At 39.6% G+C, this 14,141-nt stretch overlaps 1 protein-coding gene across 1 annotated transcript in view; it reads right to left on the bottom strand.

Annotated features, from left to right (window-relative positions):
- Positions 1-14,141, bottom strand: part of MTR (5-methyltetrahydrofolate-homocysteine methyltransferase) — a 39,464-nt gene that overhangs the window by 13,575 nt on the left and 11,748 nt on the right. Inside the window, exons 13-21 of the mRNA XM_010189977.1 lie at positions 12,801-12,941; positions 11,969-12,154; positions 11,217-11,396; positions 10,152-10,268; positions 9,915-10,055; positions 6,667-6,756; positions 5,934-6,086; positions 5,252-5,359; positions 1,606-1,706 (exon numbers count right to left, since the gene is read on the bottom strand). Coding sequence (XP_010188279.1) covers positions 1,606-1,706; positions 5,252-5,359; positions 5,934-6,086; positions 6,667-6,756; positions 9,915-10,055; positions 10,152-10,268; positions 11,217-11,396; positions 11,969-12,154; positions 12,801-12,941 — 1,217 coding nt within the window. The remainder of the gene's footprint in view (positions 1-1,605; positions 1,707-5,251; positions 5,360-5,933; positions 6,087-6,666; positions 6,757-9,914; positions 10,056-10,151; positions 10,269-11,216; positions 11,397-11,968; positions 12,155-12,800; positions 12,942-14,141) is intronic.

Genomic DNA, 14,141 nt, shown 5'->3' with positions numbered 1-14,141 from the left:
AAATAAGAAATACCTCCAGGTGCAGCCAGATTTTCAATACTTCAGAGTTCCAGATGACATACTTGAATTTTATCTACTGCAAGAGGCTTTTTTGTTGTGGTTTTTTGTTGGTTTTTTTATGTTTTTGTTTTTTGTTTGGTTTTGTTGGTGTTTTTTTTTTACTTTTTTTGTAGTTGTACTGAGTCTGGCTGAGATGGAGTTAATTTTCTTCACAGCAGCTGCTATGGTGCCATGTTTTAGATTTGTGACCCGAACAATGCTGGTAACGCATTGATGTTGTAACTACTGCGGAGCAGTGTTTGTCCAGCATCAAGGTCTTCTCTGGTCCTCTCTGACTCCCCAGGGAACAGACTAGGGGTGCACAAGAGGTGGGGAGCAGACACAACCGGGCAGGGGGTGGAAGGGAGCTAATGGCTGCGTGGTGCTTAGCTGCCTACCAGGGCTAACCAACACTTCTGGAGTTACTTGGACAACACGAAAAGGTTTTGTCAACTTCATATCTTATGTCAGGAACATAAGAGGATTCACATCAAAGGTTTTTTTGTCTTATAAAAGCATACATTTTATGAAATGAGATGCTGCACTTCCTCTTCTAGCATTTTATTCCTCTTAACCCTAGCCATTGCCAAGGTTTTTAATTTTTCCAAGTAAGCCACTCCAGTCTGCTAGCTTCATTCACCCTCACTCTCACTCATGATGACAGAAAACACGACAGCTTCAGTTCAGTAAGTCTAAATAAAGCCTAAAACCAACGGACAGAATTTTCAAGGGATAATGAAATGGAACACACTGCATATACACAGCACTGCTACTGGCTTCAATCCTTTGTGTTTTAAAATAAAGAGAAAATTTTGGCTCTTTCTAGATAGAGCAAATTACTGCCCTCAGTCAAAAACAAAACTCAAGGAATGAATGGTGAGGCTGAGCTCCCATGCAGGTTCAGCTTTGTGCAACATCTGACAGACACTCGACCAAGGGCTCTTACAGAAAATGTGACCACTCATTGCCAACCCTCCTGCGTGTCCACAGCCCTTGGAAGAGCTGCCTTTTAATGAAGTTCTGTCTTTCGAAGCTCAGAAACAGGGTAAGAATCTCATCTTTTATTTAACAAAAACATGCCCCAGCAAGTTTTTAAAACCTCACAGTGAACAAATAGCTTGAAAAACATTAAAAGGCTCATTCAAATCTTGCAAGACTCCCTTTTTCCCCATCACAGAACCCACATGTAGTCTTACCTACTACAATTGCTGTATCTGATTTCTTCAGACATACTTACACATTGGAGACAGCATACTTATTATATTTACCTTACATAAAACAAATACAAAAGTTGATGCTCTCATCTATGTTTCAGTTGTTGTTAAACTGATTTCACCTCAGATGCCAATTTATTGGGGAAAAAAAAGCCTATTAAAGTAGGAGGCTATACTCTCTCTTGCCTCCCCATCGTAATAGCTGGTATAATCTGCATTTCCAGTCGCCATCTGGGGAACAGAGAACAGTCCCCTACAAAAGCTCACTTCTGCTATCACCACAGCTGCAGCTAGCCCAATAAGGCAGCCTTATACAGCTGTGTTCCCAGCTACCTCACCTTAGCCTGTTTACCTGAAGTTGTTGCAGCCCAGAACGACTCCCACAATGTTCTTGCCAATATCGTGCACATCTCCTTTCACAGTTGCTAGTACTATTGTACCGTTGTAAGGATCCTGAAGGTTGAACAAATAACACAAGTTATCAGAATGATGTTAAATTAATCAGAAGCTCAGTATGTTTGCACAGATCCGTCAACAGTGCAATCCATGACTGAGACTCCTATAGTACAAGCAAATGCAAAGCATAGTAGAGGTAATATAGTCAATACTGGAAATCATTTTAAAAGATCCAGGTAACAAAAAATTGTGCAAGAATTATTCTTGCAAATTGCGTGCATGTTATTCAAATATCTGTGTTTTAAAAAAAACAAAATAGCCAATAAAAAAAATTCAGATCTAGGTGGCATTTTGTGCAGTGCAATAACTAAACTCCTAATGTACCTCTGCTTCAAATATAAACCTCACCAATAAAGAATTTAAATAGATTAAATGTTTAGAACAAAAGGGTACGAACACTCATAATCACATGCCTGTTTGTGCATCAAGAATGATTTTTCAATGCAACACTGACAAGAATGTGAGGAATGAGCAAAAGCAGAGAAGACTAATTTTTAATGCAACGTGAATAGCAAGGGACACATTTCAGTGCAGTGATCAGGCTACTTCCAACTACCCAAGCTGAAGAAACAGCCTGGAAAAAGGTTCTCCTAAAGAAGGGAAGCTGCACTGTCACAGACTGGTCCTAGGCTACACAGCATCCAGCCCTGACAAAGGGCTCAGACCAGCATGGCAGCAGCAGAACTCCCCACAGTGATTCCCTGCCAGACCTAGGCCCCTGAAATGCATTTTTAGCTGTAAAATCAAGTGTTGGCACCTGGAGCAGCTCCAGGCTATCACAGTGCCACGTCTGAGTTGATGCAGGATCAGATGCCTCTAACAGACTACTTGAATCACACAGAATTTAAATGAAGTGGAAACCTAAACATATTCTATGTGAAACTGCAAAATATTTTTCTGGCCACTATCTCATCTCCTTTGCAGATGGTAGCACTGGAGAATTAGATCCTTCTATGAAGCATGTTGTATTTCTGGACAGTACCAACTCTCTCTTCATGCATCTTCATTGCCTTCTGCAGTTGCAATTTTCTTGAGGAAAAAAAAACTTTCTATATTACACTAGCACTTCCCATGGTCCTAACATAATTGTTGAATAAAATCCCTGGATCCCCACCAATGCTGCTGTTTACTAAACTCTATAGTCTCCCCAGTGTTCCTGTTTTACAGAAGACTGGGGAACAGAGAAGGCAAAATGGAGGTCTGGGGGATTGGACTAGATGATCTTTTGAGGTCCCTTCCAATCCCTAACGTTCTGTGATTCTGTGATTCTGTCTGTAAGTCAGTCATCTCAGTACATCAGTAAAAAAATTTGCAGCTGACAATATACTGCTGGAACATAAAAGAAAACTGGGGAAAGAGATTAATCAAGGACTGGGGGAAGAACAGAAAGTGCTGCTCTACACATATACCCAATAACTACTGATGATTTAACTAGTGATTGATATCCAAGATGAAAAAAATACTTAATTTGTACATGAGAAGGAAAATCTGTGCTGGACCGCAAACAACGTGGGCCAGAGCACATGTTGTTTTAAAGAAACCCTATTTAAGGCACACTGTGATTTCAATTGTCTCAAGCAAGGAGGTCCTCAAGTTCTGGGCACACATCCAAAGGGTTTGTTGTTTTTTTTTAATCTTGACAGAGACCCACAGCCACAGCTACTTATCCTCAAATGCAAATATCAACGCTTTGCGTTTCCTGGCAGTCTGTGACAAAAACTGCCCTGGAGGTTACAGTAGCCTGGGTCACGTCAGACGGATCAGATACCAGAGTCTGCAAATCACTTTCCTTCAAGTCAACATCTAACTTTGGAGATAGCTGCAGCTGCTTTTTCCTCTCTCATCAATTCTATATAAAGTAGCAACGTCTTTTTGAAGAGGAAGGCACTACATCCCTTGCCCAGCTGAAGGCAGAGGAAGCAGAAGGACAGAAGCCCTACTTTTTCCATCCTGCTCTCCTCACCCACACAGAATATCTCACAGTCTCCTCACAGTGCTTGCCATACTTTTTAAGAACCTCTCAAATTCAACTTCACTTCTTTATAGACAGAGAATTAAGTGCTAGAGGGTTCACAGTAGATCCTAATCCGATGCTCCTGGAAGCAACGCAGTAATGATTTTCACGGACTTCAAATAACATCAGAACAAACCAGAAGGTGCCAAATTGCGGCACTGTCATCTGAATTAAAATAAAAAAGAACAGCATGAGCAGGAGAGATGACACATAAAAAGGTGACTCATGACAGCCAGAGAACAGATCCACTTGAAATACTGGAGAGGAGACACCTTCGCATCTTTGGGAAAAGAGACTAGGCATTCTTCTTCGTCCATTACGTCAGGTTTGACTATCAGGTCATTTTTCTTTCTAAGTTATTTGCTGTATGCATTAAATTTATGTTGGACAATCACACAACAGATCCCAGCAAATGGAACGATATAGAGTAAGATGATTTCAAGGGAAAAATTAGGAACTATTCAAAAATCCATAGAAGGGAAACCAAAAGAAATACACAAATATTACAGTTTAAAGAAATTCTGCTACTCTTTTTTTTGTGTGTTAAATACCAGCTTCTGATAATAGCTATTGTCTCTGAGACCTTATGAAGACAAGGTAAGGTTCCACAGGACTACAGAAAAGTAAATGTAAACATCAAACCTAAATGAGTCAGTTAAAGACAAGAGAAGAAAAAAAAATATAATGACCAAAACTGTAAGCATCTTATAAATACTGTAGGAAACAGAAGACATAAATATTTAAAAGGGGATTTTGTCCAATTCATCTCAACTCTCTTTTCTACTGAATAGAATCTTGTCAGTATGGAGAAACAAGGGCCATCCTATGTCATCATTTTTCAATGCTCCTGTCACATACTCCATTAACCAAATTTGGGAGAAATTACTTCAAGTATATGCACAGGTAGTTGATGAAACTCTTCTCAGGCATCACCTACTGATGACTGTGAAACAGAAAATACTATCAAGGAAAGGCCCACAAGGATCTGAAAATCACTGGATATTTTCAATTAAATATATTTCTTATATATTACATAAAAAGCAGACTCCAGAAACTGGCAGAAAAACATATATGAAATGATAACTATATACAGACCCTGTTTTCATAAACACTTGTCCCCTGTAACTTGGTCATGGCTGCAAATTAAATGAGCACACTGTTTTATCATGCCAAGAGGTCTTGAAGTCACAACTAGGAAGAAAAATGAGGGAAGAATTTGGTTTGTTTATAGCTGGGACAGTGGACAGGGCTAGTGGGGAGGGAAGGGATGAGCTGAATGAAAAACACAGTAACAGGCTCTGAACATGCAAAAGGAAGTTTCATAGTTCACTGAGGGCAGAAGCAGTAGAAGCAAACAGCAAAATTTGTCATAAAGTACCATAAATAAGTAGCACTTGAATGAAGTGCCTACAAAAATACAAGAAATAAGTAACACCGGTATAAAGGGCTTATGGCATCCTTCAGGAAACCAGTGACAACAGCTTAGGCATGCTATGCAAGAGTCACAACACAAAGGACTGTGTCTTGCCTCTTCCTCTACGCTGCCGCATTTGGCTCTCCTTTCCTCTCTTTCTTTTTCCATATAGGGAATAAGGTGCCCAACTGCTTTCTTCATCACTCGAGCAGACTTTATCACCTGCATAGGTAAACAGAGGGGGCAAAACAAATAATAAAGATCAGGTATGGGAATAGGCTCAAATTTCTCATCGCTTTCTTTTGTACTCATTCAAACAATAAACAAAACTTGATTTGCAAACCCTGATTCCAGCTCTGCAGAGCATTCTGTGGAAGCAGGCTGCTGGCTCGACTGAGGGCCGAGACTTGACCCTTTCATGGTGCAGCCTCCCAGACCATGCGCAACAGAACTGGATGCTACAGACAAGCCCAGACTGGGAAGGTGCTAAACATGGCAATTTTTATTTGGATCTTTTTTCTCTCTTGCTCTTTTTCATGGGATCAGACTTAAAACTGTGTTTCAAGTAAAGCAAAAACACTCAGGAAGAAAGGAAACCAACAACTACATAAAGTCAAGTTCTAAAGTAAAGAAAGAACAGAGCTGCTCTTTAGCAGTATCTGAATTTTCCTAATCCACGTGCTATATCTGAAAAAACAGCCAGTATAGAATGTTTTGGCTACAGCTTACAATGTTTTCACAAAATGGTCTTAGTTCTTGCAAAATAGGAAAATATGTGAAACAATTTTCTCATTACCTGAGGCAGAAACATCTTTCCAGCACCAAAAAGATCACCAACGATTTTCATGCCATTCATCAAAGGCCCTTCAATTACATTTAGAGGTCTAGGGTACTTTTCCTGATTTAACCTTGCTTCTTCTGTATCTGCCGTGACATACTTCTCAATGCCCTGGGGGAAAAAATGAGCAGCTTTTATCTTGCTAGTAATACCACTTTTATTTAGTTGCCTTCTCCCTTGAAAAAAATCACAATGAAAGTACAAACAGGTATTTTAAACACTGCTAGTCTTTAAGAATACTTCAAATGCATATTTAAAATAGGTTTTCTTAGAAAATAGAGCACTGCAGTTCTTCCGCATAAAGTTATTCAAAGCAAGAGTCCCTAGTATTAACAGGTTGGTTTGTTTTTCTTAACCATGTAAAAATGTTTTCCATAAGGAAAACCAAACATTCAAAGATCGCTTCCTCAGCACAAATGCCACTCAGCATAGTGCTGTTAAAGGACTAAAAAACCTCCCAGAAAGTAAAAGCAGTATGTTAGAAAGTACAAAGCACTACGTTACCACCAATACCAGCGGAAGTCAAAGACTTCACCTTGTGAAGTTTAAAGACACCACAATTTTCTCTGTTATCAAAGTTAATTAAATATATTCATTAAATCTATCATTAATTAACAGCTTTTAAAAGAATAGCGGCTGAGAACAAGTCTCTGAGACCCGACGGATAGGACAATTTTCTGCAGAGATTCACCTTTATGAGAGAATATTCCAGCCTTTCCTCCACAGAGCTTTTCCGCCACTCATCAGTCTGGACAACTTTTCTTCCTCCCTGGGCATGATTCTGAAGAGGAAAGACAACCATAGAAGCTTGCAAACATACAAAGTACAACTATGGATTTTACTTTCAGAAAAGTGAGGATAATTTCAAGAACTATCCATAAAATAATTTTAGAATATTCAAAAGAGGTTTTTATGTACAAGCAAATAATATTGCAAACACCTGTGATGTACTACAGACACTTAGGGAGCCTACATGCTGAAGAGCATAGACCTCAGTGAAGACGTAACAAAACAAGAAAAAAGGAAAGAAAAAAGAGAGGGAAAAAAAAGAAAGAAAGAATAAAAAAGGGAACAGTTTAATAATTTTCACACTCTAAAAACGATGAAATCCTAAGGGATTTACTTCTGCGAATATAACTTAAATTGATTCCTGGCCCTCATACTAGAATTATTTTCAAAATTCTAATTAATTTGGCACCAATTCAGCCTCTGCTGGAACAGGTTACGTTACTCTGTATCACAGAAGTGTTTTCAATCAGGCAGCCTACAGAACTGCTGTTTCTCCTGCACACAGACCATTCCAAGCCTTGCACGTTCTCGTTGCTTCACACTCACGATCCCCTTTGCGAGAAACACAAAGTTCAAAAGGGTGTCATGACACAAGAAAGTTTGTAAGCATCCACCCCAGGAAGGCTCAGGAAAGAGCATGCTACCCATTAATTCAACCACCACGCTTCAGGCAAGTAATTTCTTTTCTTCCCTTGGTTATTCCGCATAATCTGACATCTTCTGGTCGTTACGAACCTCCTATACTTTCGAGTGCTCATCAGCAACTTTTTAAAGATAGAGCCATGGGGAAAGCAATGGAAACAAGATCTCCCTCGTGAGAAAAGTCATGAAACAAGATGGCATTCATGAGAACAGAAACCAGAACAGGTTTTTATTCATGTTTATACAAACGTTAGCTAACTTCACAGCTTCTCATTGTCAAACTTTATTCCACTCTTAGGTCTAATTTGTACAAAGGGAACGAACGGAGGAGGAAAATGTTGCCTGGAGAGGTTGTGGAGGCTCTGTCGTTACTTATATTAAAAATGCAACTGGACACAGCCCTGCTCGACCTGCTCTTGCTGACACTGCTCCGAGCAGGGGGAGTTGTACTAGACGATCTCCAAGAGGTCCCTTCCCACCTCAACCCTTCTGCTATTCACTGACAAGGTGTGAAGCACTCCTCAGTCTCTGGCCAGACACTTTAGCAAGGGAACCATTCCAACCAAAAAACAACCCACGAAGCTGTAGGGTGTGCGCTTAGGGATCTCAGTAGCAAGCTCTACATGCAAACCTTCAAAAACAGGATGATTGTACTGCATGCTGAGGATGAAAAAACCTGCCTTGCACAAGTCTTATCACCATAAATGAGACAAAGTTTCAGTTTCAGAATGTCGGCAGCTATACATTTTATGGAAAATGGGCTTTTGTTAATCTCAACCTTCAAATGAAGACTGAAGAATTAAGTTCCTCATTCTTCTGCACAAGTCTAGCATTCAAACAACTGGCAAGGCACATCACTATTACCTGAAGGAAACTTCACTGGCACTAGAGGCATGATACTTGCAATGGGACTGCACATTCTATGTTCTTTGTGCAGAATAAACTGCAGTAATTGGAAATAAAAAGAACAAATGCGCTTACTGACTAGTGAATACACTTTTGTGTTGAAAAAACCCAAAACTTTAGACAAAAGAACTTCGAATCCTTCAATTCCACTACATCAGAGGAAAGTCTGAATAAATATTTTGAAATATGCCTTCAACTCTAAAACCTTATGTAATAATCCTTTACACTGGTTGTAAGTGACTATGTATTGGTCTCTCACATTTGGCCAGAGCCAAGGTGAAATCCAAATCAGGATGATTACCTCTAGTGAAAACCTGAAATTTGTATATTTTATGTTAAATTTTAATAGACCTTTTAAAGACTTTTTGAATCAAGAGTGTAGGTCTTTTTTGCAGTTAGTGGCTTCCAATGACTCCTACAATAAAACTACAACCATGAATAAGAGCAGAGACTCCAACCATGGCTTCCCAAACTTCCAGATCTAGGAGGAGTCATCAGCCACTTCCGTTTCTACTTTTCAATTTAAATTCACACTGTCTCCTGCAGAAACACCGCTTAAATAATCCCTAATTCCCCTTCTTTTTTTTTCTTCCTCTTTATGCAACTCTGAATACCCTTATGGTAAAACTTTGCTTATACAGATGAGAACCCTCCACATGAGTTGTTTAGACACTAAAAGCACCATCTAAAACAGCCTAAGCACAAGGGATAGGGAGAGTCTTCCTGTACTGACTTTCAACATGTCACCGTTGTTCCATGGCTAATAAGCACACACCACAACAGGACAAACTACAAACCAAATGAATCTGTGCACAGAAATAATACTTCCAGGAGCTAGAGAACGGGCATGCAAACCTCCTTGTGTGCTTAAATCTAAAACCCACCTAACCCAGAGAGATTTTTTGCCAGATGTTCTGTTCAGAACAGTATTTCAGCAGTCATCTTATGGCTGATAAGATAGAAACCTAGTGTAATCTTTGTCTTTTATCACCACCATCATTACAGCATCTCAAAAAAACTAAATAGCTGATCCTTACGCTTGACATGAATTACACGAACTGGAGGTCTATGACATAGTCAGAAATCATGAGCAACTACTTCACCTTTTACATATACTCCAAGCAAACCAATATCACCAGAGAGACAGGTTTACTCCTTGTCTCCCACAGTGCATTTACTTGTCACTTAAGCTCTAGCACCAAGATTTGCTTCAGCTGTGGGTTGACTTTTTCTGGTTTTTGTTTGGGTTTTTTGTTTGTGAGGGTTTTTTGGTATGGAGGGGGGAGTTTGGTTTGGATTTTTTGCTTTATTGTTTTGTGGTTTGTTCTTTTTTAAATGCACACCTGTGCAGACTGGTGTCCTGCAGCATATGAAGGATCTTTCAAGGCACCTATGAAACTCGAAAGGCTCAATCTATCACACAGTTCACATTTTATTCTATATTAATAACTGAACCACCTGTAGTATCATTAGTAACTTCTAATACCCACTGTTAGATTGACAGGTCCGGTTCATAGGCTGTTCTACCTATCATCAGCAGGGAGATGTTAAAGCCCCAGTGCTAAGCTAACTACTATTCAAAGCTTAAAAATCGGAAGTTACCTGAGCATAATGTAAAAGTTTCTCTGTCGCATCAGGATCTTTGTTCCAGATTAGATTCTCACACAGCTGTAGCAATTCCTTGTGGATATCATCATACACCGGCAGATTCCCAGCATTCACAATTCCCATGTCCATACCATACTGAAAAAAACCACAGAATTCCCCAGCCAGGGCTGTCAGACATAGCACTGCACATCTACCAAGTGCAAACATGTGGAAGCCAAAAGCACATCATACCTTAATCGCGTGGTATAGAAACACCCCATGCATTGCTTCTCGAATGGCATCCATTCCTCGAAAGGAGAAAGACAGGTTGGAAAGACCTCCACTTATCCTGGCTCCCGGCAGCGTTTCCTATAGGAATTGCACACAGATTTTTAGAGAAGTGCTTTCCAAAATGAAACCAAGGCAAACCATTCAGTCCACAAAACAGTTGGCTCCTGAGCTGTGGTGCAATGGCTATGCACTCTCTCTCTTCTGTTTCAGATCCTTCTAGTTACTCAAATTCATAAAAAGCAATTCATATCTCTGTAGTAAAAGAAAAATACAAGTAAAAGGCAAGACCAAGGCTAGTTACATGTAAGCAACTATCGTGGTTTCCATAGTCACAGGTGCTACTCTGAAGGTATCAGTCCTTCCAGAGCAGCATTCCAGATTTTACCCACACAGATCTCCTCTGGAAACAGGAGCAGTGCACCTGCCTGCTTGCATGCCTCAGGAACAGACTGTATCTGAGCAACTCCCCTCAAGGGTGCACCCTCCCTTCCAGAAGCCCTGCAGGGCGCTAAAGCCCCAGACTGCTACTGACAGAGCATCTCCAGTCCACTCAAGTTGACTTGTGAAAAAGAACAGTGTGGCTGCCTTGGCTGTATTCAGGTGATGTGTTTCACTACTGTACTTCCTTACATACATTTAGGCTAAGTAAAAAGTCAGATTAGTGCAGAAATCCCTTCCACAGTAAAAGAAATATTACTGATTTTTAAAGGCAGCTTTCAAGTACCTTCAAAGAGGTCCTTTTAGCCAGAACATGAATGTGATTGTTACCTCATTTAATTAATGCAGTATATCCTAATGGATTGAAATACATTTACAGAACTATTTGAAGTTCTACTGGAAATACAGCAATACTGGGGAACAGCTGCACTTCAGAGGAATAGTCCCTCCTGTTAATCTGAAGTGCATTATCATTTAGCAGCAGTGTTTTGTTGTTTGGGGATGGGGGTGTTCTTCTGTTTTGTAGTGGTTTGGGTTTTTAAGTAACCTCAGCAAAATACTTCAAGTTAAAATAAGCTTACAACTCACTTTTATAGTTTTAGTAGCATTGATAAAATTCATGGCATACAGGTTATGTTCTTCCATTCCAGTTCCTATGGTCAAAATATTAGGGTCGAATATTATATCATTTGGATTGAAGTGCACTTTTTCCACAAGGAGGCGATAAGCTCTGGAACAGATTGCAATCTTGGTCTCTGTTTCTGTTGCCTAGTGGAGAAAAAGAATTCTGACGTGAAACTGTTTACAGACAACCCAAAAAATACCACCCCCCCAAAACACGTATGGTTCCAGTGCCTCAAGATTCAGAATCTGAACATTACTAATATTAGAAGACGATTATATACAAGAATTTTGCATCAAAAGTATCACCACACCTGTACCTGGAGTTTTGACTCAAATAATTAAAACCAATTTTGTTCCTATGCAAAGTTTAATACATTTTTTTTTACATAACTACATTAATTCAGAAAGATTCCGCTCTCATGCAAAATTCAGTTTCTGAACTGAAAAAAAATCTTTTATCAAGGAAGGACAAGTTCAGCACAGCTGAATAGCAAGAGACATGCTCCTAGGGAGCACAGCTACACTTAGAGCAATATCTGGCTTTCTCAAATATGTAAGTACCCTAAGAAATGCTTACATATCAGGGTCAAAACTATTGCTAAGACTATACAGACCTCTTTGAATTACCTGTGTCAATGAAACAAAACAACTTTGTCTTGCACAGGAAAGCGTTGCACTCTAGAAGAAAAATATCTCTCCTTTAGAGCGGCACTCACCTGCCCCACTTCATCAAAAGCCATGACAACCACAGCTGCTCCATACAACTTAATTTTCCTTGCTTTCTCCAAAAAGTCTTCCTCTCCTTCCTTCAGACTGATGCTGTTTACAATGCATTTCCCTTGGCAACATTTCAAACCCGCTTCAATCACTGAAAAATTTGATGAGTCAATGCATAACGGCACCTGTAAATAACAGAAAGGTAAGGCAAGGGAATACATAGAAGTTATGAACTAGATTCAAGTTGTTTGCCCATTTGGATGTAAACATCCAGAGATTAACCAGCATTTGTGAAGAAAACAATTCCAGATGGTATTTGTAGATTGACTTTGCTTTAAATGCAAAACTCAGAGCAAATTTAACTCAAGAGCTTCTATGGCAATTCCATCATATATCCTATAGAGATGTCTACTTCTCCATGACTGTCTTATGTTTCTGAATTAGATCCTTGCTTTTAGATAATGCACTTTGCAGAAGTATCTTTTAAACCCATCCTATATCCGTAGCAATTTTAAGTTTTGTGGAAAGCAATGCCATTATGCACTGCCAATGTGTACAATATGCCTCATAAGGGCTGCAAAAGGAACTTGTATTTGGCTTTTCTAACCAATGAAAAGAACTGGCATATATTTAGCTGAAATCAGATAGAGAATGTTACAACCTCTGTTTCCCCCAAAGGTTTTCCCTATTACAGTACCTTTTCCTCTTGAGGGACACATATTTAAGCACCTAAACTCTTTACTAAATAAATCAGTATCAGAATTTTCTGAAAGGCAACTTCCAACTCAATAGAATGTTCTTTACTGTGCTTTGGAGTAACTCAATTACAACCTTGGCAATATCAGGTTCTGAAGAAATTAAGTTACAAAATCTGGTCATCGCAGCAGGGCCATCCAGCATCCCGTCATCCATATTGATGTCAAGAACCTGGGCCCCCATCTCAACTTGCAGTCTGGCTACACTCAGGGCTTCCTAAAGAAGAACGGCAAAAACCAAAACAAGTCAGTGAAAAAAAAAGCCTTGTCATTCTCAGGATAACATTTCACTTCTCCAAAATAAGTATGCAGCCAAAAATTTAAAAAATTGTAAGGCATTCATAAGTAAGGCATTCATAAGCAAAAGTGAATATGGACATGGTGTGTGATGTTAGAACAACATACAGAAGTTGTTAGTATTCCACAAGTGATAACTAATTTGTTCACAAAAACATGACACCAGAGACCTAATATCCCGGTAGTGCCATTGATTTTACACTGTTGAGCATAAGCTTAATTGAATGATGTAAGATTTGCATGGTAACAAGGACTTCTGACTGCACAAGATTCAGAAAACCAGTCTTGGTGATAGTATGCAATAAGGGTCTTGCATCACAAGGTCTGCTGTTTTATAACACAGAGCACTTAATTTTTGGAGGTCGTCTGGCATTTTTTTCCAGCTACAGAATAATCACCAAGTACTAAGAAGGAAATACTACAGTTAAAGAAAAAAGGCTTTTAGTTGCTTACAGTCTCTAACAATCTGTGTTTAAAGCTTTCTCTGTTTAATAGGTCTAACCTGTTTCATGACTTCTAAGAGCTTAAGAGTCTAGTTTCCTAAAAAACAAACTAAGGCTTTAATTTTTATTTCATCAACTAGAACAGCAGAGCACACTTTTGGGGCAGAGTCTCAGCTCTCAAGAAATGTCACAGAATCACAGAACGTTAGGGATTGGAAGGGACCTCAAAAGATCATCTAGTCCAATCCCCCTGCCGGAGCAGGAACACCTAGATGAGGTTGCACAGGAAGGCGTCCAGGCGGGTTTTGAATGTCTCCAGAGAAGGAGACTCCACAACCTCTCTGGGCAGCCTGTTCCAGTGCTCTGTCACCCTCACTGAGAAGAAGTTTCTTCTCAAATCTAAGTGGAACCTCCTGTGTTCCAGCTTGTGCCCATTACCTCTTGTCCTATCATTGTCACTTTATTATTTGCTTGAATGTTACAGTAACAATTTACACCAGTAAAGAACCAGCACCCCAGGCTTTTCACTTGTGCCTCGTAGCTGTTTCAGGAAAGCAATTATCTTCTAAGCAACTTTTTCTGTAGGAACTCTCATGTAGCATACTGGAGACTGTAATCAAAGTACATAAAGATAAGATGCAACCACTAATGCTGACCAGTACTGGAGAAGGGAGGGA

The sequence above is a fragment of the Mesitornis unicolor genome, unplaced genomic scaffold (genome assembly GCF_000695765.1).
Source record: "Mesitornis unicolor isolate BGI_N332 unplaced genomic scaffold, ASM69576v1 scaffold7768, whole genome shotgun sequence".
Lineage (NCBI taxonomy): Eukaryota > Metazoa > Chordata > Aves > Mesitornithiformes > Mesitornithidae > Mesitornis > Mesitornis unicolor.
This window is presented reverse-complemented; position numbering and strand designations above follow the sequence as displayed.